Source organism: Neolamprologus multifasciatus, chromosome 7 (genome assembly GCF_963576455.1).
Source record: "Neolamprologus multifasciatus chromosome 7, fNeoMul1.2, whole genome shotgun sequence".
Classification (NCBI taxonomy): Eukaryota; Metazoa; Chordata; class Actinopteri; order Cichliformes; family Cichlidae; genus Neolamprologus; species Neolamprologus multifasciatus.
The window spans coordinates 27,871,688-27,899,288 of NC_140445.1; the positions used below are offsets into that span (position 1 = coordinate 27,871,688).

Consider the following 27,601-nt stretch of genomic DNA (forward strand, 5'->3'; position numbering starts at 1 on the left):
CGAGACACGTTACATACAGCTTTGTTTGACAGAAATGAAGGAGAAAAATGTTTTGTTGGTCATTCATTTTTGTCATGACATCACTTTGATTAGTTGAGTATCTGAGGCTGAGACCACAGGACTGTAAAACATGATTCAAGGGCTTCATTTCTGTACTGAACAGTCATTTAAGATTAGCTAGTAAATAATAATTAGTTAATGTTGTTCATGAGACTAAAGTCATCTCACTATGGTAATGTAAATATAATATGGCCAATATTATAGTATTGTCAGATTATTATTATATATATATATATATATATATATATATATATCACTGACTTTCAGCTTGTTGTGTTTGTGGATATATGACTGACTTTAATTATCCATAAAATCATCAGATTCTCTGTAAGATTAAGGTCGACTATATGTATATTTAGAAGTAGAGGCTTTAAAACCAAGTTAATGCTGAAAGTACAAACATCACTAGTGTCACATAACTTTGCCGACATGTGGCCAACAGCAATGTTTTAATGTTCTTCGTTATTAAACATTCGCACATGAATAAGTGACGTCATATTCAGTACTTACTTTTGACAGTTCACTTTTCGGCCGCTCCCTTCTGCCGTATTTTGCAGCAAAATTATCCACACCCACGGCCGCGCTATGAATTGTGGGATATATGGGACCACGAAGCGTGCACCGGACCACGCTTGATATTTGGAGAAATCGACGGCGCATTTGGAGTATGTTTTGAAGTACACTTCGAATTGGGACAGCCGTCGTCGCGTGGCGGTGACGTAACCGCACTTAAAATGCGTACTTCAAGCGTGCAGACCCTGAATTGGGACACAGCCAGTGTTGCCAACTTAGCGACTTTGTCGCTATATTTAGCGAGTTTTCAGACCCCCTAGCGACTTTTTTTCCAAGAAAAGTCGCTAAAAAAAAGACGTGAAAGCGCATATCGCTTTTACTCTCAACAAGCAGCGGGTGCTGTAACGCAGTCAGTTCTTCTTTTACTCTTATGCTGTTTTGTGGATCAGGTTTAAAACTACTTCTAAACACACACACACACAAAGTAACTCCACCAGAGTGCCTATTTCGGGTCACTTTTGCCGGTCCAAGCCCGGATTAAGGAGCAGGGTTGGAATTGTGACATTACAAAAAACAATAATTGCTAAAATAAATTTAATTTGTAGTTCTAAATAAATTCTAACTGCATTTAGGACGTTTTTTGCTCACTTTATGTCTCGTCCACGATGTTATTTCTATCTCCAGCAGCGTAGGTTACAATTACGTTGGCATGACCAATTATGCAAATTAGGTGATGACGTCGTTTAGCGACTTCTAGCGACTTTAGGACAACCAATAGCGATTTTCCTTACTGAGGAGTTGGCAACACTGGACACAGCGAGTGTCGCGCTGACCTAGTAGGTGTGGCTGTTACTCTTCTCTTCCTCCTCCTGCCCACTACCTGCAGTGTTGCCAACTTAGCGACTTTGTCGCTATATTTAGCGAGTTTTCAGACCCCCTAGCGACTTTTTTTCTAGAAAAAGTCGCTAAAAAAAAGTCGTGAAAGCGCATATCGCTTTTACTCTCAACAAGCAGCGGGTGCTGTAACACAGTCAGTTCTTCTTTTACTCTTATGCTGTTTTGTGGATCAGGTTTAAAACTACTTATAAACACACACACACACAAAGTAACTCCACCAGAGTGCCTATTTCGGGTCACTTTTGCCGGTCCAAGCCCGGGTAAAGGAGCAGGGTTGGAATTGTGACATTACAAAAAACAATAATTGCTAAAATAAATTTAATTTGTAGTTCTAAATAAACTCTAAATGCATTTAGGATGTTTTTTGCCCACTTTATGTCTCGTCCACGATGTTATTTCTCTCTCCAGCAGCGTAGGTTACAATTATATTAGCATGACCAATTATGCAAATTAGGTGATGACGTCATTTAGCGACTTCTAGCGACTTTTAGGACAACCAATAGCGATTTTCCTTACTGAGGAGTTGGCAACACTGACTACCTGCTCTGTGCTGCTCAGTGTTGGTCAAGTTACTTGAAAAAAGTAATCAGTAATTAATTACTGATTACTTCCCCAAAAAAGTAATCCCGTTACTTTACTGATTACTTATTTTCAAAAGTAATTAATTACTTAGTTACTTAGTTACTTAGTTACTTTTTAAAAACACGATTTACACCCTGAATAGGTGATAAACCCAGATAGCAAGGAGACATTGAACAGATGTTGATTTTCCATCTGAACCATCAGAATCGTCATGCTTGAAATGTCAACACAAAACCAATGTTGAAACAACATTGAAATACTGATGAAACCTGACACTGACATTGAAATAACATTGATTCACTGTTGTTCTGTCATCGTTGATTGTTGATCTATTTATAGTTGACAAGGTGACAACAATCACGTTGAAAAACCATTGATTTATGGTTTCGCGGGAAATTAAAGCTGCTACCACTTGGACTATTCCATAGCCCCCCCTCTCACAGTGGTACATCCCTTCAGGTAACCATTGTCTTGTACAGTAGAGCGGGACATTAGATTTACTCTCAGCGGAATTGACCGGAGAAGGCATCAGTTCATGCACTGCACTGGCCTGCACCACGATTAATATAAGGTAAGAATGAATGACTTTTGTTCTATACGTTATTTCCACGGTTGCATTTGAATAACAGTAAAAAACAAACAAACTTGTTAATGTAAAGTTTCGGACAAAATGTGGGAGCCCAAAATTGTGTCTACTTTCATCTTACAATCCGGCAACAAATAAATTGCACTGCGAACAAAGTCAACAAAGAAAACATTTTCGTTTCATACTTTTCAGTTATATTCCCTTACAAAGCTAGCTAGCTAGCTTTAACGCTTAGAGGGTTCCTTTGTTCTTGCCGTCGCCTCGGCGCTTGACCCAGACTTTCGCTCTGTAGTTGCTTTTTAGCATAGTACTACAAAAAATTGTAAATCTGTGATATATGATTGATAAACGTAAAGGTAACTGTATAAATGTGTTCAATGACTTTGTTATTTTTAATGATTGGAGAGCACCCGCTTCGATTCGCACTCAATTCAAACTTTACGTTGCACGCTCACCTAACTTTACGTTGCACGCTCACCTAACTTTACGTTGCACGCTCACCTAACTTTACGTTGCACGCTCGCCTACCTTTCGTTTGCACCTTTTGTCCACACGTAAACTGCGTTTTATTATTTATTTATTAGTTTTTCGCCTCTCACTGCTTAAGCCATTAATCCTTCTGGAATTGTTTTTTTTAAACAGATGCGACCTCACAAAAGATATTAGCTATGCTGTCAGACCTGACGACAGCTGTTAACGAACTCCGTGAGGAGGTCAGAGCCATCCGCCATCCCTGCTGAAATGAATCGGTAGATGCTGGGGTACTGCCTCTGGATTTGCCCTTGCACAACATTGAGGAGCTAAACAATGCAGAGGCAGCTCTTCAGGCAAATAAGGCAATGGTAAGTATATAAAGGTTATGTACACTTTGTAACTATAAAGTGTAATAGCTGTCAGATGTGATTTAAATACATAACAACGGCCTGTTGATTAAACACACAAGCACTTGCATACACATTTAAGACATGAGACACGCTAATTCCATCTCTTAAAATGTGTCTATAGGTGAGACGCTTTGCCTTGATTGGAGGGACCACACTGGAGGTGCGAGTCCGCCGTGTAATGGCTTATGCCATTACAAATGAGCTGGCCTCGGTACTCAACTGGGCAGGGAAAAAAACCAAGGACCAGACAAAGCAAAAAATGGCATTTAAAGATACAGCGCTCTGCAAATGCATATATGGTGGTAAGTTTTACAGTTTTTTTGCTATATTACTTTGTCTTTCTTAATAACAAGACTTTCATGTCCAGTTAATCTGGAGATGGAGTCTTTGGTCTTTGGCTTGTTTAGTCCTCGGGTTGTAGTTGTACAGCCCGAGGACCCCATGTTTATTTTGTTTTAAAGGCTACACGGCACACCATGCTAAGACTTATCACTTTTTCCGCTCATAGCTCTTTGGGAATCAAATGCGGCAGTTTGCAGATTAACGCCTGGTGACTTTCATGTTTATCAGCCTAGGAGTTTACATACTTTCTCCCCGCTGAAGACAGTTAACAAGAGCTTATTCATGTGCTCTAATTCACTTTTTTTGTTTGTGTGTGTGTGTGTGTATTTTTTTCCTAGATGGCCTGACGCAGCAGTTAGGGGCAAACTCCATGTCCAAGTTTGTCTTTGCACAAGCAGTGCAGAAATTGCTCCGATACGCCCCAGATCGTTTGGGTGGTGCAGGACGCACATCATGTATCCCCATCCCAGAGTAAAAAATTACAAACTTCTGTGAAACATATAAATGTAAATAGGAAACTGTCTTTTAATAAAGTATTTAGCAAACGAAACATGCCTATTGACTTTTTTTTGTTTATTTTTTTTCTCTGTTACATCACATGCAATGCTTTCTTATTTTAGGATATTAATATTGACATGATACATTGTGAGACATTTGTTGTTGTTGTTTTTATAAAGGGTGTCCAATTTGAGGAATAAGTACAATTATGTGTTTAGGTGGTTTAAGTATTGATGGAAACATGCAGTAGTTTAGTATTGGTTAAAATACTTATAAAGAAAGGTAGATTTCCAGTCATGATTTAACTGTTGTTTTAATAAAAAGCAACTGTGCGAAAGAGGTGGAAAATCAACACCATAGCTCAACAGTGTTTCAATATCAGAATCTGACATTGTTTCAATGTCAGGTTTCAACATTGATTCAACATCAAAACCTGACGTTGTTTCAACATTAAAAAAGGGTGCAAGAGTGACGTTAGGTCAACGTCACACTTCAACGTTGGTTCAATGACGTCGCCTGATATTGACTCAACGTTGTTTCAATGTTTCCTTGCTATCTGGGAAAGTGATAGATCTTTCAGCCCAATTCTACTTTTTCTACATAATCCATCATACAAAATGTAATCAAATGGAAAAGTCTCTTTTTAAAACTTGTTTTGTTAGTTTTAATCTTTTAACTTTATGCATCAAGCAAAAATTTAATTATCTGCAACATTCTCTGACTGGAAGAAATTAGTTTAATATTTAAACCTATTTTCTGCACATTCCAGCACATAATAGATAAATAAATAAATATATAATTTATTTATTTATTTTTTGTGTTTACACTCACTCTTTCAGATGCAAGTAAAACACAGCAGAAAATAAATAAAGTCAAAGACTAGCGGTCCTTTTGCTCTATTTTCACCTGTAAAGCAGGAGTGGGGTAGGCGGAGGGTTACCCTGGTGCAGGTGTGCCGCAGCGGTCAGTGGAAGGATACCGCAGTTTCTCTGTGAGTTTCCCATTACGTCGTAGCTACTCGGTGCTTGCTTGGAAGTTTAGGGTTTTTTTTTTTTCCGCTGTAAAAAGAAGTTTTCTTCCCACGCACAACGGACACTAATGTTTTTGTCACTTTTTACGGAATCAAACTCAAAGTAAGGTCAGTACTTCCACGCTTTAAACGCTGCACGCTCATACTCTCTCTGCACTTGATATATGATCCATTGTTGATCTGCACACAGCTGTTGTCACGAACGTTGCACTCGCTTATGTCACTGTCATGAGACATTCTCGCAAGAAAATCACGGTTTTAGTAACGCAGTAACGCAGCGTTCCTACGGGAAAGTAACGGTAATCTAATTACCGTTTTTGCAATAGTAATCCCTTACTTTACTCGTTACTTGAAAAAAGTAATCGGATTACAGTAACGCGTTACAAGTAACGCGTTACTGCCCATCTCTGGTGCTGCTGCTTGCGCATGGCTGCTGATTAGACCTTGTGTGCAATCTACAACTAAGTCTAACTAAGCCTGGTGCGCGCCGCTCCGCCAGGTGAGCTGAATTAGAGCAATCAAGGGCTGGCGTGCCTAGTAGACCTTAAAATGCATGCAGCAGTCATTTGACCCGGGTGCAACATACTGAGAGGACAGCAAACAAAGCACAATCCACTGTTTCATCTTCGTTTTTTGAAATTACTCAGCTCTGTGATTAAAAACCAATGAATGTAAAACTAACTTAAACTGGGTTAAATGATAGTTTAGACAAAAGTATTTAGCTTTAGCTATGTTAAGTGGCTTTACTGAAGTGTATATATTTTTGTTATTTCATTTGTATTCTGTATGATGCATTTAATTTATCTGAATGATTAATGAAATGTTCTTTATTTTTTGTGTTGAGAGGTTTTTCACCTATCTATCTACCTATCAGCTATCTAACTAGCTGGTCAAAATAAATTGAGTGAAATTCAAAGTCTGGTCTTTTTCAAGTGTGGGCACCTCACAGACAGAGAACACTTGACACACAGTGTTCACAGATGAGAGATGAGCAGGTGTTCTTTCATGAGAGGTTATTTGGAGGCAAAGCCTTCACGGGATTCTGTGTAGCCCTGTGAAAAACTAATAATTTTCAGAAGCACCTTTAGCAGCAATAAGTGGAAGTAATCATTTTCTATATGACTTTATGATCCTCTCACATTGTTGTGGAGGTATTTTGGCCCACTCGTCTCTACGGCTTTGCTTCACTTCATGAAGGTTTGCAGGCATTCATTTTATGAACAGCATTCTCAAAAATAGGACTGTGCAATATGGCCAAGTACCTCTAGTTTGGTGTCATTCTTCCAAAGGACATCTGTCCTAGAAGTCTTACAGTTTGTTCAGATCCAATTTTTCAAATCTGAGCCGTCCTGCCATGTAGTGAGAGGAGGCTTTGTTTTGGTTTGTTTTGTCCTGGTAATCCATCCAAACGAGCTATACTTGTTCTAATTTTACTCTCATGAAATTTAACCCTTACCTAACACCTGAAAAAAAAAACCAGTTCACCTGTAACAACAGAAAACAAAAAGGCTATGCTCTAGAGATCACAGATCCAATAGTGCAACAACCCACGGGTCATGTGAACTTATTTGTCAGTGTTACAGAGGCAGTACTGCAAGATGCAACACTGTTTTTAGTAATAAGAAACATAGGGCTGGACTGGAATTTGACAATAATTTCATTGGGAGAAAATTGTATTCACAGGTCAGGAAAACTCTGGAAAGGTCTGCATGGACAAGTATGGATGTGCCTGGAACTTTCTCAATCATCTTAGTTTTATTGTTACAAAGCAGTTGCTCCTTTCTCAATGGCCTGACCTTCAACTTGGAGCACAGACTGTTTTTGAGTGAAATGTCCTGCACTTTGGATTATTCTGCAGGTTTTTAGTGCCTCTGCAGAATGCATGGGCAGGGTGCTCACTCATCTTTCTTCTCCTGGGAGTTTGGGTAAGTGTCCCAGGATTTTCAACACCTGCTAAAGGGGAGAACAACAGGTAAGATGGAGTGGGGGACTTCCTTGTGAGTTTTTCAGGTGTTTAACTGGGATTTATTTTTGGGGTTTAGATTCCCAGAATATGATTTTATTTTGTATGTGTGGCATTTTTTTGTAAATATTTATATTTTAAGTAATGAAAATAGAAAACTGGTTTTATTGGCATTTGTTAATGTGGAAACACCCTTTCTTATGTGGTAGCAGTAAAATGAGGTGCAAAACAAATAATTCATGTGGCTTTAAATACAAAATGTTCGAGAAATAAATCACGCAACCTTACTTTGCTTCTGCCCTTATAATTCTGAAATGTACAGTATTGTATTTATTTCCTTGTGGCCTGCACTTTAAAACACATCGAGTTGGATAAAGACAGTTTTTGTAGTTTTGCCTCTACCTACACTACCACAGAGGCTTTTAAATCAAACAATAACTGATTGAAGTGCTGACTTTCAGCTTTAGGGGATTTAACAAAATAATGCTTTAACTTTTAAGGAATCGTTGCCATTTTTATACACAGCCCCTATTTTGTTGGAAAAGTAATCGAACAAATGACTGACAAGCAGTTTCGTGGCCAGGTGACGGCTGATCCCTTGTAATTAAATGACAAATGTAGTAGACATAAGAATGATTCAAAGTGTTGAATTTATATCTTACACAAATCAAAGTCTACAGCTTGTTACTGATATTTTAATTGAGACCTAAAGACACATCAGTGTCAGTGAGCAAGCCCTTTATTCTGCTGAAAAGAAAAAGACTAAATAAACCATCAGAGGCAGTAAAGACTTTAGGAATTGTCAAATCAACAAACTGGTACGTTGTTAATAAGAATAAATGCACTGGCCAGCTCAGGGCCTGAAAAACCATAAAAGACAACTAAAGTGCATGACGACAGAATTATTTGGTTAAGAAAAACAGCCAAAGCATTTCTAAAGGCAAAGAAATGGGATATTATTCAGTGGCCAAGTCAGTCATAATCCAACCGAGCATGCTTTTCAATTATTAAATACACAAGCTGAAGGCAAAGAGGCCTAAAAACAAGCAGCAACTGATGGTGGCTGCTGTAAAGGCCTGGCAGCCAGCATCTCAGTGAAGCAAACACATTTAACAATGTCAAGGTTTTTCTAGACTTAATGCTGATAGCTGAAAAGGATTTTCATCAGTTCTGAGCCTCTAAAAATGGGGGACTGTATATGAAAATGACTAATTCCTAAACAGTTAATGCTAAATTTTTGTAAATCCCCTTGAATAAAAACTGAAAGTCTGCACATCAATCACAATGACTGATTTAAAATCCACTGCAAATATTGTGTCTTAAACTGCATTTATGTACTTCTCCATCTACACACACATCTATAGGTGTGCATGTATGTAAACTCTGGCTGCAGGAGAATTGAGGAAACAGTACCCCCTTGTGTTTTTTCTTCTTAGTACATGGTAGCTTTGTGTATTTAATAAAATATGTTAATTTGTTAACTAACAGTCCATAACCATTTATATAACGGTGCAAAAATATTTGTATTTCAATTCTGAGCTGCTTGCTATCCAGATGTGAAATCAGTGGCAATTAATGAATCGTAATATTAATATAAATTTATTGCTCAAAGATGCAGAGACAAAAAGTAGACCCAGAGACAAAACTGGACCCATGTATCGTACATCATGTTGTGCAACTCATCTGTGATTCACAAAGAAAAACAAATAAGTTAAGATATTTGCAGGAAAACAAATCTTCAATGTCAAAAAACAATATACGAAACAGACCGTTGATCACTGCGCACAAAAATGAAATACAAGTTAAGTTTGACCTGATCAAATCCACAAACTTGCGACATCAGTTACCTGCACTACAACCCTGTCTAGACGAGTGTCAGCTCAATCCTGGAGCGACAGCGATGCTACAAAAGACTGTTAAAGGCTGTACTTTCATAAGACCTTTAAACACTTAAGCAACACATATCATTTATACTTTTTAAACATAACATGTGGACGCTCTCCAAAACTGGAAACAACTGGATAAAAACCAAAGCTACACTCTTCATGCCTCAACATGTTGCATGGATTTTATATAAGTAATTGGGCCTTCAAAAAAAAAGTATTTATACTTTATGAATTTCTCGTGGTTGTAATAGTGTCATAAAACCTGAAATCTTCTCAAACGGTTCTCGAATCATGATGTAATATTTTAAAACCAGTAATATGCGCAAAATAACATGAAGGTAATTTTGTTTCCAGTTCATGTTAAACTCTTAAGGATGAACATGGTTAAATGTGAAAATATTAAAATACAGCTAGGGAGTAGAAGATAATCCAAGTTAATCCATTAAGTTAAGAAAAAAAATCAATCTGAAGAAGCTTAAACTGATCAAAAGAAAACATTCAATGTGTAAGAGCTACTAACAAAATACTTAATGAATATAAACTTTCATAGTTTTCAGAGGTACACAAGTTTGAGAAAGGTCTGGAAGAAATTAAGAAAAAAAGAAACATCAATTATGGTCATTCGAGATTTGTGTTAACTCTCCAGTCCCCAGTGGAGGACACACAAACACAGAAATGTACAGACAGATTATAGCAACATGAAAAAAAGAAAAGAAAAAAACCCAATAGCCAATACAGTTCAGACTTTTTTTCCAGACTTGCCAGGAGTTGTTAACAGTGCAATTACTGAACCCTCGGTTAGAATATGATCAACAGATTACGCACTATCACAGGAGTACATTTAAACAGGTTGACACGAACCATACAGAATGAATTAACACTCCAAATGAAGCAACTAAACTAAATGACTGAGCAAAGTAAAAGAAAAGCACAAAAAAGGATAAACACTCTAAACATGGGGTTGTTTGAGAAAAATCTATTGTGCAAGTTGATGCATTTATTACACCAAGACAACTGTGCATGTCTTTACACAAAGCCAAAGTGAACACCATATCTTATGTTGTTGCCTCCTATCTAAGAAGCTCAGGTTAAATGACACTGAGCATGTCAGCTTTATGACACAAGGTGGAGTGAAAATATCTCTCTTTCCTCAGTAACAGTCTCTCTGACCTCATGGCCTGTGGACCTGCAGATTCTCCTCAGCTACATTTGCGCTGCACTAAAGTTCATCCCTGTAGGCAGCTGACAGCATCTCAGGTGCCGGGGCAGCCCCTTTCAGGGTCTTGTGGGAGCCCCTCCAATCAGTCCTCACAGAGTCATCATCCCACAGGGTCGACGTCTCTGTGTCGCTCACCCACTGGGGATCACCGGCGTAGTGACACGGCTGGACCAGCAGGGGGTGCGTACTGAAGGCTTGTAAGTTTCTATTGGGGAAGTGGGATTTGTAGTCCTCGCTGCAGAGGGAGCACAAAGGCAGTGTTTACACTGGGTAAAATCATTCGAAACTTAAAAACACAGGACAGGATGTCACAATAAAGAAAAAATAACAAAAATAACAGCACTGGAACTACAGATAGAAGTTTTGTTGGTTTTTTTTTTTTTTTTTTTTGGGGGGGGGGGGGGGGGGGGCAGTTTGAGCAATTTTTCACCATTTACTGAAATGTTAAATATAAACATCAGGGATATTTTGTGATTTCATTACACTATACTGATTTGACAAGAGATGGTGACAACAGGCCAATTTCAGAGATGGTTCAGTTACTCTTGGCATGAAGGGCAACAATGCATGGGGTGCATTTGTTGAGTGTTCTCAGCAGACTAGTCAAGCATATCAAATCAGAATCACAGTGGTGTGAAAAAGAGAGAGAGTGCAGAGAAAGCAGGCTGGCTATAGGCCAGATTTCCACACATGATGGAGCACACAGACACTGCCAGGCCTTCTGGTTTGCAGATCCTTTGGCACAAAGTGCATTTCATTTCTTAGAGTTAGTTCCTGATGACGAGAACAGTTGCCTGGTTGGGGAAACTGTCAAGGATATCATTGTTACAGTCAGAATTTGATTCACCCATTACACTAATAATTTAAAGATACATTTGGAGGTGACGTCGATATTTTATAGACCTCCAACAACCATCTAGCATAAAATAGAAGCTTTACAGATGATGGCTCTGCGTCAGCAGTTGAAGGATCGCCAATGTGGTTAGACTTCCTTTGTACGGAGAGACAAACGTGCATTTTTATTGCATCAGACAGTCGTCTGGACCTTTGCAACCAAAAATGTGAACCTTATAGTGATGCCAGATGAACGCTAAGGGATAACCATAGTCATCATGGTGGAGAAAAACCATGGATGTCTGTATTATTATGGCAGTAGTTAAAACTAAACAACAACATCTGCGGTTAAAAATAAAGCCAATGATTAAAAAAGCAGTTCCAACAATGGCCACTGGAGGCTTGCTCCCAAAGTGAGTCAACCCCATTGACTCCAATGTTAGTAGGCTAACTTCCAACCAGAAAATACAATTTCCCCTTCAAGTGGTAGGCCTTAGCTATTTAGAGTGACTGAACTGTCTGTGCTCTAGTTATGGTGCATATAATAGAATATTTTTAGTGAGCTTTAATTAGCAGGTATGTCTGTGACAAATTCACATTATGCAACTTGTCAACTATCCTACCATCTTTCATTTCTTGACAATAGCTCATTTCTATCTGCCAAAGCTGAATATACATGATAAATGATAATAGCAACCACCTATCAATGGGCTAAAATTATTATTTTTTTGTGATTATACACATACAACACATTATTAAAGTATCATTTTGATTTCGCAGCCAACGGCATAAACAAACCAAAAAATGCTGTAGTTCTACATATAAAGCTTCAAAATTAAAGTCCCCAAACAAATGACTGATATTAGTGTGGCAGCATAATTCTTTTATATCAAATCTGTAATAAAGAAACTTTGATGTTGCAGCTTAATTTTTTTTTTCTTTTTTTTTTTTTTACCAAAGTAAGTACAGACCATACTGTGAGTGCCACAAACACTGGTATAAACTTAAATAACAAACCATAGAAATTTAAGTATGGACTAAAATAGTCTGGACTGACCATACAGTAGTGTAATTCATGGAGAAAGGCAACAACATAGGCTTGGAAAAAATATATATATCTTCTTTACCACAAACAAAACTGAGTCCACTCTGGCTGCTCACATCTGTCTGTCACACTGTTTAAGAAAATGTCAGCCCACACTGACAAAAATTCAGACCATTAATCCCAGAAAGAGATGCAGACACGAGGCCTGTGCATCATAAAAGGAAAATGCTGAGAAAGATTAAATCTATTTTGAAATGTGGTGCACTAATTCACTTTGAAAAGCACAACATATCAAAGTGACTTCCTTTCAGAAAAATGCAGTGCAGTAAAACCCCAGACTTCCACATAGTTCTTTAATCTATACACTCCAAACAAAACTAGGCTAAATATAAAGCATGTACACATGTTTAGGCAGCTATAGAAAAGAATGTTTTTAGCCCTGAGGTCTGTTTTAGTTTAAACGGTCTCGCAGGAGAAGGAGATTAAAGAGTGCTGAAGAACAGGTTTCATTATAGAGGTCACTGTATGGAACATACAAGAAGAAAACCAGAAAAACTTCAAAGTGTGCAGAGAGTAGCATGTAGTAGCAAATAAGTGTATTTTTATGATACATACTTCGGATGTTTGTCGTACATAATGGGGAGGAATTCATCGACAGGCAGCATCTTGGAAAGTGGCTCAGCATTGAGGAGTTTCTGGGCTCCCTGTAGGGAGATGGCGTAGGACAGAGTCCAATACGAGTAGTCGGCCATCACCAAGTTACGAACGTTCTCCACTGGCTCCTCCTTTCCAGGATTCACCTGCTTTCTGCCCAAGTATCTGTGGCAACATAAAGCGATCATAAGAACTAAAGAAGTTAAAAAAAAAAATCAGGCACGGGGAAGAAGCAGCAAAAACCCAGTATGGTCAAAACGTGATTTTTACAATCAAACTCCACCTTGCTGTTCTTTTCTGCCTAGCAGGCATAAAACATTTTTCAGCACATGCTCTGCATGTGCATTTTCCTCCCAAATATGTACAGAAAAAAAAAGTGCTAACGTCACATGTTTAATTATTTTGGATGAGCTTTAACCATGGAGCTTGGGATAACAATTCTATTAGGGTTTTTTTTTTTTTAATTAAATGATTTTATCTCCTAATATGAGAAAAAAAATCACCCTACTGGACTTCATGGTTCTGTGCAGTACACAAAATGCTAATGGTTATAGCAAATGTGATTGCTCTACAAAAATATGTTCCATTAAGTTATTATTGTATATCATAGTCATAAATTAGTCCCAAATTCTACACTAGAAAAACTTCAAACTTTGTCTGAAGTTTTGTCTAATCCCGTTTGTATGATTTCAAATAAAACCAGCAAACTATATCAAAGGGTACAAATGCACTTTGGACTTTATAGGCTTTCTTACCCGTGTCTCATTTAACCTTAACCAAAACAGGAACTGGACTGGAAACTAGGAGTAAAATGTGTCTTACATGATGTCCCAGTCCAGCTCCACCTGCTCCACATCCTGCATCATTTTGAGTATTCGTCGCTTGAAGTTGGCCTGAAAGCGAATATCGTCTTCAAAGACCAGGGCCTTATCCATCTGCATGTCCACCATCTATGGAAAAAGAAGTATACACACTGTAAGCCTGACCTGTTAAATAAATCAAAAGGTTTGTGTCATAAAAGCAGGTTTTTATTTTGCATCCATCTTCTTTACAAACATGACTCTTGGTTTTTAGCTGAGTGCAACTATTTTCATTTACAGTCGTGAAAAAGAAAGTACACCTTCTTTGAATTTTAAGGTTTTACATAAAAATAATCTGGTCCTTAGCAGTTCTTATGTAAATGCAAATAAATGTGGTTGTCAGATAAACAACCACGCATTATATATTGCATCATGTCATTATTGATTGTATGAGAACAACTCCATAATGCAGAAGCTAAGGACAACTTACTTAGATATAAATTAAGAGGGTAAATAGCAGCCAGGCACTGTGAATCAAATACACTTAGGTGAGCAGGTGTGAGCACTTACATAAAAGCAGATGTTTTGGCAGTTTGGTGGTATGGAGCCTTCAGGTGTGTGTTAACACAATGTCAAGAAGGAAAGACATCTTACACATGACCTTAAAGAAGCAATTGTTGCTGTCTTTTGTCTTGGAAGGGTTGTGAAGCCATTTTCAATCATTTTGAAGTCCATTTTTTGAAAACATTCAGTACAGCTGACAATCTTCCTGTGGACATCCCAGCAAATTCACCCCAAGGTCAGATTGTGCATTGCTCAGAGAGGGTGCAAAAAAAACAAAACAAGAGCTACATTTCAGACTCTACAGACCTCAGTTAGCATGTGAAATGTTAAAGTTTATAACAGCACAGTCGGAAAAAAGGCTGAAGAAGTACGGCAAGTTTGCAAGAAGAAAGCCTCTTCTTGGCAGCACGGCTTAGGTTTGCAAACTTACATCTAAAGAAACCCACAAGACTTCTGGAACAATGTGTGGTGGACATATGACACCAAAGTGAAGATGTTTGGCCATAATGGAGGCTAATATGTCTGGAGAAAACCCAAACAAAGCACATAAACCTCACACCAACTGTCAGCACAATGGTAGAGGGGTGATTATTTGTGCTTTTTCTACAACCACAGGACCTGTGCTGCGAGTCAGTTAGAAACTCCTCTGTATACAGATCATTCTAGTGTTAAATATGAGGCCTTCTGTCCAAAAGCTAAAACCTTTGGGTCATGCAGCAAATCTACAACAAAATGCCTGAAAAAGAAATAAATCAAGGTGTTGCAACGGCCGAATCAAAGTCCAAACCTCATCTCCGCTGAAATGCTGTGGTGGACTTGAAGATAACTGTGCATAAATGGATGCCTGCGAACCTCAGTGAAGTGAAGCTGCGTGCTGTAAATGAGAGCGGGCCAAACTTCTTCCACAATGATGTAAGACACTGATTAAGTCATCCAGAAAACCACTACTTCAAGTTATTACTGCTAAAGGTGGTACTAAAAGCTACTGAAGTTGATATAGAAACGCTTAGAACTCAAAGAAGTTTTTGTTTTCACATGACTGTATCATAATATTGTAAAAAGGTGATTTGCAAGGACTGTGCTATGCTTTCTTCTTATATAGAAAGCATATAAGATGAAGTATATATTAAAATATTTGAGTTTTAACTTCAGAAAAGGGATTTGACAAATGTGTGACAGTGTGTGTCCTCTCACCTCCTTCCAGATGTAATAATGACTGAGGAAGCAGCCCACTTCTCCTTTGGTCAGAGTGCGTCCAGAGAATGGGTCATAGTATCCTGGCAGCAGGTCGACACCCAAAATCTTAATGTCACTGCTGTTCAGTGCACTGCACACACACACACACTTTTTTTTTTAGGTAATTCTGTCTTTGATAAGAGAAGAGCGTTCAAATTTGGAGCATACGTAGCTATAACGCTGATATTTATTATAAACCACAAGCGTCTATATTTTCAAGATAAGAATTGAAATTGGCCTCGCACCAAGAGTCTGAATTGACACGGTGTTACATTTCTTGACAAACGTAACTATAAAACTGAGAGAGGAAAAGAGCTGAGAGCAATCCACTCACTTTCCATCCACGGCATCGACCACTTTGACGTCAATCTCAAGCTCGTTTAGAGAGAACAACATCCTGTCTCTGCGGTCAGCACGCCGTCGCAGGTTAATCAGATAAATCTGTGGAGGACATGGGCGACCCAGAACATTATTTAAATCTGGACACTGTGTACCATCATCATAAATCTTTGAGTTTCATCAAATGGGTCGACTGCATATTCGGCATGTTTTCAAACTCTATTCACTCAGTGAAAACATGCATCATAATTGGTCTGAATCTTGCTGAATATAAAGTACTACTTAAAAAGTTGATGTATAATTATATTATATATTACACATAATTACATCCATGCTTTCATTACTGCATAGAACAAGCCTGTATAAGGTTGGGTTAACCTTTTTTACACAGTAACTGAAAAAACTTGAACTGGTTCACCTACCTCATCAAATCCCAGGAGGTCTCTCTGTTTTGGAAACATGTGGATGAAACGGGAAGGATACATGGGTGGCCCGTCGACTTTTCCCACAAACGGGAGGGGGGGGGGTGTAAAAGAGAGGTGAGCTTTTTTTTAACTGTCATTATTTGCCTTTAGTATTACAAATCATCTATGCTCTTACTCATAGACTCAAGGTGAACATGGACAAAGTTGAGACGATCGTCTTCTAAGGTGAAGTGCGGTTTGGCTGGAACGTTCAGGTAGCCGTAGCGCTCCTTGTTGCACAGGTACATCTGTATCTCTGAGTAGCAACGAAAAGCAATCATTTAATAAATTATAAACATATTTATTCATGCATATTTTCAACACTGAGTCCTGAAATATACAAATATTCTACAGTGAAGCAAGCGCAGACGTGATTTATTGCAACAGCTGTGTTGAGTAAACCTGACTGCTGAACATAATAACACACAAGCATCTACAGACCTGCAGCCCGACAGGAGAAGGCGAAAACAATAATATCGTCGTAGGGCCACGAGTAGTCCTCATGAGGAGGATAGAAAGCAAGTTTTTTCATGCCCTCCTTCCTCAAATCCAGCAGCAGGGTGCTGTGGACCATAGGCACAGGGAAGCAGCCCACTCGGTGACGATGACGGGTGGGGAAGTACTCTGCTGTTCGACGATAATATCCCTAAAGAATTGAGATATTTTAAAAAATATGCTTACTTATGTCCTAGATCTGTGTCATTTTTCTGCATTATGTTCATCAAGAAAGCAACAACTATTTTTTTTCTCAAGTATTCCCTTTAAGCGGATAAATAATCACTAATTTTTAAGTGCTGCTCACCTGTGGAGTAATACCACACCAGTAGTTAGAGTACGCCCCCGGAGAATCTAACATAGGAGCGATGACTGACTTGTTTTCTGCTATCAGCAGGTTGAGGGATTCTGGATTTGTGAGGATATTGTCCGTGTCTGCGTACTGAAACACAGAGACAGAAAATACAAAGGAAAAAGTATTTTTCATTCAAATTACAGTTGCTAAGTTTTTTTTTCTTGGATGAAATAACAGCCTCAGCAAGAAAGACATCCCATCTGCTTAATCAAGAAAGGAGATAAAATGAAACTTATCACAAGAAAGGTACCAAGATATAATCAGCCCAGCGTTTCCTGGCAAAGTTGAGCGCTGCTTGTTTCAGCTTCATCACATATTCGTATCTGCTGTTGGGCCAATGCTTAGGACCCAGCTCTCCAGCATAGGACCTAAGACACACAGAAGTACAGTATTATTAGGGGATATAATACTATATTGGTAAAATGTTGTATAATTTGCCACGTGAAGCAAATGTGTGATTGGCTGAATGGTTTCTATTGTAAAAAACAAAACAAAACAAAAACAGCATCGCTGAATCATGCTGGAGTGTTGACCACAGTGAATACAGCATACCGATGCTAATGGATTAAATAAAACCAGAACAGTAAATAAGTTCTGTGGTGCTGTGAAAAAAGCATAAACAGATGGATAATGTAACAGTTTCATGACTGTAGAAGCTTAGCAGAACTCACTCAGAATAAATAACTGACAGGCATAAAAGTGTCTGCTAATAGAAAGCAGAGCATCATGTACAGACAAGCCTAGATATGCTTTGTCTAACTCTTTTTTTTAGCTTTTAAAATGAATACCAGATGAACTGCAAAGTTGCAGCCTACAGAGGGGTGTTAATACTTTCATTGAACACGTGGACAAAAAGAGCAAGTAAGCAAAATCAATACATGTGCAATCTGAACATTGATTGATTTATTTTGTCAATACCAGGATGACTCTTCAGTGGATCATAGATTTGCCTCCTGATGAGTAAAAGGTATTTATTGTTCCTGTCATTTCCCTTGTAGAAAGCAACTATTGAAGGTGATCTGCTTTGATCCACGTGTGCTGTCAGTTCAAGTTGGGGGTGGTTCCAAACTCAAATCCCAGCAGTACACAAAGCTTAACACATTAACATTTTCAGACTTACGTTGGCTTGTCCATTGGTCTCCACTCAACATAATGGTAATATTTCTGCATGACAGTCAGCCACTCCTTCAGTATGGCTGTGGTGTTATCTATGTTGTGATCCGTGGCTGCCCTGGAAAGCACAGAGAAGGCAGAGGGTGAAGTAACTGCACCAAACCTAGGGAACCTAAACTTGGCGTTGGTTCTTGTTATTACTTATTCCCCTCGTTGTGCCAGGGGAACAGTGAAATCTACATCATGTGAATTTTTCAGCTCCTCATCATGCCGGTGCAAAATTCATGCTGCATTCCCACTCTCATTGGTAAATGTCAAATTATTTGCTGACAGGCTTATTTGATTCAGTGCCCAATACTGATGTTCAGCCTGTGTATTACTCGATCAACAAACAAAACCAAATACAATACAAAACAACACAATACAAATGATTACTACTTATTTGAGCAGAATTTTTCAGGTCTGTAAACGTTTTAATGTTGTCTCTCGGTTCCACTGAAGGATCTGAACAATCATTTTCTGCTTCTCTGGTTTACGGTACACCACAAGGTTCTGTTTTGGAGCCTTTACCGTTTTTGTCACATCTGCTCCCTTTTCAGCACATTTTCATCACTTTTAAGGACATTTCTTATCACTGCTAGATAGACTGGCTGTCAAATTTCTTCAACTTAGTGAAGAGAAAGCAAAAATCCCATGACAGATTTGTGCTGAAGGTAATGGAAATTCTAGATTGCCTTGCCCCTTTTGCTAAAGTTTGAATAACTTTTGATTCTGGATACTCCCGTTAAAGCTCTGGTTCACTCTCGTTTTTATCACTTCAGAAATATTGTCAAGTTAGGTTTCATTGTTTCACAGTCTGAATTGGAAATCAATCAAATCATAATCAGTCTTTTATTTCATCACATCTAGATTATTGCAATTCACTAATTCAGTTCCACTTGCACCCCATTAACTTCAGTCTACTTTAAGATTCTAGTTTTGACTTTTAGAGCTCTGCATTAACAAGCACCAGCATATATCAGGTATCTTTTTGTATCCGTACATCCCCAGTACATCCCTGAGGTGACTTAATCAGGACTTGCTGGCTGATATACAAATATAAAAATAAATGAGACAAATACCCCAAGAGTTTGAAGCTCTCTCCCACTGAGTCATAGCACTATGAAGTTGGTGATCTCTTTTAAAAATGAGGTTAAAAATGCATATTTTTAACCTTGCTTTTTGGTAACTTTTTTGTCTTTCTGTTTTTAGCATTTTGTGATATTCATCTTGAAAGCGGCTATATAAAGAAAATTTTGCTTTTTCATTACTTTTTGATTACTTTTAACCGAATGCACTTCATGACCTCTGGGCAGAAAAGAAGAGCAAAGTGGCCGACAGTTTTTGCACTAAAATATGCATTGGATCCCGTTCCTGTCCACAGCTGTGAGTTATCTTCGGCAGTGTCACTCTAGCAAACCTTTACTTGTGGTGAAGTAGGGTTGGACAAAATGACAAGGTATATTAAAGATACTAGATATCTGTCAATTAGCAGAATGGCTCTATTGCATGACCAGGTTTTTGTTAGTCTTGTTTTTTTTTATTTGTGCAAATAAGACACCACTGCAGAGTAACATCCTTTTTTTTTTTTTACTTCATCATAATATTAGGGCTTCTAATGATTTCTTTAAACTCATATTTGTACAGCAATTGTAGACACAGTTAGGGAAAGTCTCTTTGAGCCATTTCTAAACAACTGCGGATTCCAAGATCATTGGTTCAAACAATTATACAAATGTAAAAGTTACTCTCATGTGTCAGCAGTTTGCCAAGGTCTGGAAGAAGACCCAAATCGTTACCCTCAGATGAGAGGAAACTGATTAGGATGTTCAGGAACAAACCAGGAACCTCCCAGGCTCAAGCCTGCCATGAACTGAAAGTTGCTGAAACACCAGTGTCACTGGTGTTTTACAACACCATGGACTGAGAGAGCGCTAACCGAAAAAAGAAACCCCTGATCTAAAATCAACACCTTCAAGCTTGACTACAATTTACAGTTACTTTCAAACACAAAAACACTATCAGGTGTCAAACATGGTGCTGGTAACATCATGCTCTGCTGCCAGTGGTAGGGGTAAACATAAAGCCTGAAATCAACAGATGGATAGTTGAAACTTGGACACAACTGAGTGTTCCAACAGGACAATGATCCCAAACACGCATCCAAACTGTTTTTGGAATGGATAAAGCAGGCCAACATTAAGCTTCTGGAATGGCCTTCCCAAAGCACCTACCTCAACTCTATTGAAAATTTGTGGACTATGCTTAAAGGTCCGATCTGGATACAACCAATTTAAATAAACTCTACTAATTCTACTAAGAAAAGTGTTCAAATATCCGTCTGGAAGTGTGCCAGAAGCTTGTTGATGGCTACCAAGGCATCTGAGGTGCTGCTTGCCAAATCTTCGTGTGGGTGGATGTTTATTTTTGACTCTGTATGGATTAGAGAAAATCCAAAATAAAGTTCTTACTTTGTTTCAAATAAATAATTAAAAGTCAAAAATTGCCATGACTTTCATGACCATGATGATCAATATTCCCGTAGGACTCAACATACTAGAGTCATCTCCTCATATTAAACCAACAGTTAATCCTTTTCCATCATTACACCGATTAAACGGGATCTCTTTTACTTCCTCACTAATAAACCACTCCGCGCTGTCTAAACAGCTAAATCCCAAGAGTTTGTAGATTTGAACATGAAGCATGAATTATAAAGAAGTAAAATCACTGCTGGTACAGTTACTCTATACAAACTTCACGGGACATAAAACTCCAAGCGAGCGACGGTAGGAAACGAATGCGGCGGAGTGAAAGGCAGCCTGGACTGTGAAAGGCGCAGAGGGAACAGGGGAGGGGTAGGACGCTGCTGCTTTCACAAACTAATTTAAATGCCATTGACCTTTTGAACGGCTGCTATAGACGGATAAAAAGGAAACCCCTCGACAAACAGCCTGGCAGTCCATGCAAGAAACCCACCACACAGAGATGCGATCTTTGGGGTAGTTGAGTCTCTCCAGAGCTCCGAGGTAGTACGGCAGGGAGTGACCAGTATTTCTCGCTATGATAGCGATAACCACGGTTGGAGGCTGCATTTTCGACTCCTCTGGATACTTCTCCTCCGAAAAGTAACATTCAGTCTGAAAAACAAAGGCCCCCAAAGCTAGAAAGTGAAGTATCATGGTGGAGGCTGTTAAAGTCGGAAAGTAATCCGCGGGGCTCCGGAGCAGCACGTAGCCGCGGTACGCGTCAGCAGTCCAAGAAAAAAGGGCTTTCCCAAATGTTCAACCCCCCCTTCTTCATGTACAAGTTGGCCCCTTCTGAGGAGAAATGCAAACCCAATCCTAAAGCCAGAGAGGGTTATATTCCGCTGTAATAAACCTTTTCCTGTAGGGAAAAAAAACAGAAAGAGGGGAAAGAGGCGTGATTTGGCCACACTGGCATTTACAGCGGTGGGATACCCTTAGAAAGATTAGAAAGATGGAGAATAAAGTTTTAAAGTTTAAGGTCGAACATCCTTAAAAATGTCATTAAAATGTTCCCAGGGATAGAAATCGGGGGGTGGGGGGGGGGGGGGGTGCATTTAAACATGGCAATTTGTTAGTCAAAAATGTATTTATTTATTTATTTATTGTTTTTGAGTAAACCAGTCACAGCATTTTAAATATTCCGACCACAGTATGGGCATTATACACACATTTAGTCTGTATGTGTGATATTCTGATACATACATCTGAACTAGAAAGGGATTTTGAATAAACCCAGCTTTGTCGTAATATGAAGCCAAAGAGTAGCAATTACAGAGATTCACCAGCAGAGGGAGGTTTTGATCCAAGAGAAGAATCATTATGTCGCGCACGTCTTCCTGAGGCCTTTGATCCTTTGGTTTTCTCAAATGCTGCAATTAGGATCAATTATGAGGTTATTTTCACATTTATTATTTTATTCTACTTAATATTTATCTTTTTAAGACGTTCTCATGGTATGTCACCTTCCACTACATTTACTCATGCTATATAGTGCTTATTTGCATGCATATAATAGTTGCAAGGTCAGTATTACTCCGTTGACATTTGCCTTATAAGAAACGCAGTGTCTGCTACAGAGACACTGAGGCTTGATGAACAAAAAACAAAAATAACAAAAATGAAAACAAGTGTAAATGTTTTTAAGGGACATGTTCAACCTAATATTCATTGTAAATCTTTACATTTAAATAGTCTAGAGCTTTGACAGAGAAAGTTGGGAAGTTTGTGGTTTTAATCAAAGGGGACCTTCCAAATTTTAAACACAGCTTGTAACATCATTTTCCATTTTGCACTGTGGCTCTTATTTATTGCAGTCCTAGAGCTTCGAGTGGCCTGTTGACAAGAGAAGATGTACAGTAGCCTGGGTGTTCCTCAGTATATTAAAGAGTCAAAGGTCATCTTGAATGTATTGAGTGTCAGTATGTGGGCAATAGAAAATTCATGGCCAATAGCCAAGTAGAAGATGCAGGGGCAGACAGATGCATTGGCTTCAGGGTGTAGGTGTGGCGGGAGAGCAGATTAAAACAAAGGATTAAAACACACTCGTACGGGGGGAAATAAGCACATATAGACACTTAGATCTTCAATTGTATTTTTCGTCTAGAATAACAGTAGAAAATAAACGTGAAAAGATTTGCTTGCTCCCATGGGGCTAGTGAGTATAAGGAGGCAAATGTTTTAAAAACTGATGGTCAGAGTGCTCGGCATACAAGTGAAAATTCACTTATATGTAAGATGGACAGGGCAGAGGCTGTGCGAAAAGGGGACCGATGGGAACAGACAAAAGAGAATGGAAACGATGGAAAGGGCAGTGGAGAGAAAAAATAAAGAATGGGGAGATGCATTAGTGTGGGTGGAAAATAATAAGCAAAGTCGTATATAATGAATTTTGGCTCTTTTGGCGGGCTCTGTGAATAAACGAAGGCAGTCAAGGCTGACAATGGCAGACTTGGGGCAAAGGGGTTGTTTGTGTGGACAGGTCACAAGGGTTGAGGGTCAAATCTCTCCTATTCATGACACCCCAAGTGTTGCCACGCTCACACACACAAAAATACACGCACGCTCATGTGCACGCATACACGTATGTCAGGCTCACTTTCTCAGCGCTTGTGGCTGCAGCTGATCTGGGAGAGTTCAACCTCGGGTGCACTAACTTTTCACTGCAGGGTCAAGGGTGGAGGTGGCGTTTGTGTGTGAATCGGGGACAGACGGACAAGGAAAGCGAGAGAATGACAAAAAGAAAATCTTCATTGTTTTGACCAGATTGCAGGAGAGACTGCAACAGAAAGCTGCAGCGACACCAGGACTGTGCATGCACGCATACAAAATAATATACCTAAATCACCTCAAATGTTAGCCATCGATACTCATAGATTTAGCTCTATTTGTGCAGGTTGCAAGATACTCAAAACTCTCATATCTATACAGAACGCACATGTCCTAACTGGTCACGCAAGCCTCTATTCTATCTTTAATCTTTTCTTTGCTGGGCCAGGAAATTCTTGTCAGCGTGAGCGAATGATTGGCTGTAAGTTTGGATGTGACAAAGTGTAAGTGTTTCTGTTTTTGTGTGTTGGGACCAAAACTGGTGGGCAGCACAGAGTCGTGACATTCTCGCAAGCTTCCGGGACCTTTATTGCTGTGGCAATAATCAATAGCGTTCCCACAGAGACGTCTTTTGGCTGGGCAGGTCAATACCTGTCACTCAGGGGCTCAGTCATGGCACAGACCCTCTTACTCAGCAGCTACGGCAGCCTCGCTCTGTCTGCTCCCCACCTCGCATGTCCTCCTGCATGTGTCTCAGGAGTGTCATGTTTACACAGTTTAAGGAGCTGTGCGGTTCATTTGAAATCATATCCAACTGAGCATCTGCTTTTTTTTTTCTTTGCACAGAGTACTGAGTCCAATAAAACAGACACAACAACAGTTACCATTATTGTTTAATCTCCAGAATATTGTGATTTTAAACATAATTGGGTCTGGTTTAAAATTATATGGTGCTGTTGTTAAATTGTTGTTTTCAGTATTTTGTTTTCATCTTTAGCACAAAACACCTGTTTAAGTTATTTGTTAGGTTGAAGTCTGATTGATTGTGCAATCAAAATTCATCTTTCCAAAGTAAATGTTCATGAAGTGAAACCTATATTGCAGTTTTAAGTAAGCATTTATGTTTGTTAGCCAGCACATGTTTGCTAACTGAGTTAAGTTTTACATGGAAGTAGCTCAGTTTTAAAGATGCATATCAGGTGGATTTTTAGGAATCTTTACATTTACTGTTAGGAAATAATATCAGAAAATTCTGTTCAGCATTTTAATTGCAATGTTATTATTCTAGGCCTTGGATCCATGTTTTCCCCAAGAGTTTTACAGGTACTCGTTTTGTTGAAATCTGACTGAAACGAGCATGTCTGGAATCATTTACAAACCTGCATTTCATTTCATTTTTAACTTCACAACACTCAGTCTTACAGATGTGATTTTCTGATTGTAGCTGGCAATATGAAGAGGGGATTCTCTGGAGGTGGCAACAGACTACTGGGCCAAACAGCAGGTGTGTGTGTGTGTGTGTGTTTTCCCAGGTGCTGTTTGACTAAAGCACTTAAACAGAATTGCTTCAGTAGAAAAGGACTAGAATACCTGAAGTCCTGTCTTCATGCAACACCACCGAGTCAGCGCAAACAACCTCAGGCTCAAACCGAACGCTCAGAATACTGGCAGTAATGTGATTAAAGAGGTCAGTGACACATGATCACATTTGTTCTAATTAATATTTTTTTAAAAGCAATCAATTATTTTCATGTCATTTATTTTTTATTGGTCGTTTTAATATAATCGATTAAGATACCTGTCAGGTTGATTCATTTTACAGAAGATGATCGCAGTTACACTGACATTGAGCCAGTTTGGTTTAAAGTAAAATAGACATTTTAAACTGAATTGAGTCAACAATGAAACATCAAGGATTTTGATTTTATTCATTTTCTAAGACATTATACTTAAATGTAATTTTATCTGAAGATCTTGACAGTAACAGGAATAATGAGTAGACCCGGTGTTATTTTTTAAATAAAATAACATTTTTAATTGGAAAAAAAAGTTGAATAACGTGGTGTTTGGATTTCCAGTCGACATTCTCCTTTTTATTGCACTAATGTGAAGATTTCCAGGACGCAGGACGATGTCAAAAAAATTGACAAGTTTCTCTTAAAGGATTTTTTTTATTTGAATATACTAAATAAACCTTCAGTAGATTGGCAACCTGTCCAAGTGTGTTCAACCTTTTGCGCTAAGACAGCTTTCCCAACACAGAAGACAATGGATGGATGGATGGGGATACTCTGCATTTCCATCTGCTCCAACATCCCTCCAGCAGTTATAACCTTTACATGGTGCTTCATTACTAAGGCTGGATGGACTTCCTTAAACTCAAGAAGAAGCAGCAGCATCATGTGACATGTTTACAAACCTCTACCAACGAAGATCTCAAACTAGCTCACATCTCTTCTCTATTTAAATAAAGGAAGTCCAGTACATGATTAACCTTAGATATTACCCCCGTGCACCAACCTTGATAACCTTGTTTGAGGTAGCCTACAACACACTTTTCAGAAGCGATGAAACATCCTCATACTGAGACATTCATTCATGAAGATCTTAAAACTTCATAATCTGAGTTTTTTTGTTAACATCATGCAGCTGTTTTCCTTCTTCAGTGTCTTGTTCTGTTGTTTTAGTCTGCTGGTTGTGTTCTCCCATTCATTTCAGCTTTCACTGTTGCAAAGGATATGTTCATTTTTGCCTGGTTAAATAAAGATTAAAATCTAAAATATATATAATGCAAATTTTTCATGACTTGCAAAACTCAGCAAAATTGGTACAACTGTGCAACTGAGTCATTTTTCTTTTAGTCATTCAAAATTCAACATAAAAAACAAATTATTGGATATTTTTGATCACCCTGTTGCCCCCATGATCTGTACAGTCTCGGTGAGAATAGTGCAGACTTCTTTGCTTCTCATCGTCTCCGTTGCTCCCTGGATGACGCTGTCCGTCTCCCCGTTGCCAAGCAACAGAGCAGCCACTGTCAAAGAATTCTGGGGGATGTTTAGGCAGCGGCATGCTGAGGGGGAAGGAGTGTGTGTGTGTGTGTGTGTGTGTGTGTGTGTGTGTGTGTGTGTGTGTGTGTGTGTGTGTGTGTGTGTGTGTGTGTGTGAGAGTGTATGTGTGTGGCTGTGATGGTGGCAGTGAAGAAGTAAGAGAGTAAAGCGAGTGTATTTGTCTGAGTGCAGAGTCGAAGGATGCACTCAGTTTTGCACTTACAGGAGAATTTTCTCTTAATCGTTTCATTTCAGCCTTTACACCACTTGGTGATTTCTTTAAGATTTATTAATTTCACGATCCAACATTTTACTACTCTTACAAATTGAACCTCTGATCTCTGATGAATCAACTTTTCTAAAAAAAAAAAAAAAACCCACAAAAAACTCAAACAAATGTATCTTTTAGTTATTTGCACTCTTAATGGTTTGGCTGAACAAGATCCCATAATTTTTAGTGGCTATATAAGCTGAAGACATGTACTCAATGACATGTGATAAACAAATCTGCTTATGATCATGGGAGACTGTGTGGCGCATAATTGGTTTTAAATGAAAGTACAACTGAATGCTTCTTGTCTGGCCTTAACACTTGCAAAGCACTATCACTTTCTCCACTAGATATTATAAGCTGCCATAAACAAGATCATCTTACACAATACAGTGCACCAGCAGGAAGATTTATGGCCTGAGAATTTTTGTTTTTCCTTTTGTCTTTTTAAAAGAAAAAAAACTCTCCTTCCAATTTACCTCTTTATCCCTTTGACTCCACGTCCTGGCTTGCCTGAGCAGCTAGTCCCCTATAAATGTCAGTGACATTCCCTGCAACAGTGTTGCCTCTCGTTCTAACCTCTTTACTCTCCTACCTCTGTAGCTGGCAGCAAGGAGGAGATGCCTTCACCAGAGGAGGTTTATTTTAAGGATTCCCCTGTCACCTTTGTCCTCCCTCTCATCTCCATCTCTCGACGGGATGGTTTCATAGCCCACCTCGCTGATTGGGCCTCCCTGTCCCCTGCCAGGCCTTTTAGCCAGCGGGTTAAACATTGATTTGTGAATGGAGGGAAGCACAGTGGCCCCT

The 27,601-nt window shown here is 38.9% G+C and overlaps 1 protein-coding gene and 1 long non-coding RNA gene across 3 annotated transcripts; one reads left to right on the forward strand and one right to left on the reverse strand.

Moving 5' to 3' along the window:
• The first annotated feature begins 2,196 nt into the window (after positions 1 to 2,196).
• LOC146514472 (uncharacterized) lies at positions 2,197 to 4,631 on the forward strand. Its single transcript, XR_014875240.1, has 3 exons — positions 2,197 to 2,623; positions 3,281 to 3,824; positions 4,203 to 4,631. It is a non-coding gene; the product is annotated as an uncharacterized LOC146514472 (long non-coding RNA).
• Positions 4,632 to 8,931: 4,300 nt separating this feature from the next.
• Positions 8,932 to 21,786, reverse strand: cercam (cerebral endothelial cell adhesion molecule). Of its 2 annotated transcripts, none has more exons than XM_085167768.1 (12): positions 21,378 to 21,786; positions 18,367 to 18,477; positions 17,497 to 17,614; positions 17,199 to 17,333; positions 16,838 to 17,042; positions 16,533 to 16,652; positions 16,355 to 16,431; positions 15,928 to 16,034; positions 15,552 to 15,684; positions 13,816 to 13,943; positions 12,955 to 13,158; positions 8,932 to 10,695 (listed from the first exon to the last, which is right to left on the reverse strand). In XM_085167768.1, the coding sequence occupies exons 1-12, from the start codon at positions 21,578 to 21,580 to the stop codon at positions 10,461 to 10,463; spliced, it is 1,776 nt and encodes a 591-aa protein (XP_085023894.1). In that variant the 5' UTR covers positions 21,581 to 21,786; the 3' UTR covers positions 8,932 to 10,460. The 2 variants fall into 2 exon arrangements, with proteins under 2 accessions (XP_085023894.1, XP_085023893.1); XM_085167767.1 differs by having other exon boundaries at positions 21,301 to 21,396.
• Between the last annotated feature and the right edge of the window lie 5,815 nt (positions 21,787 to 27,601).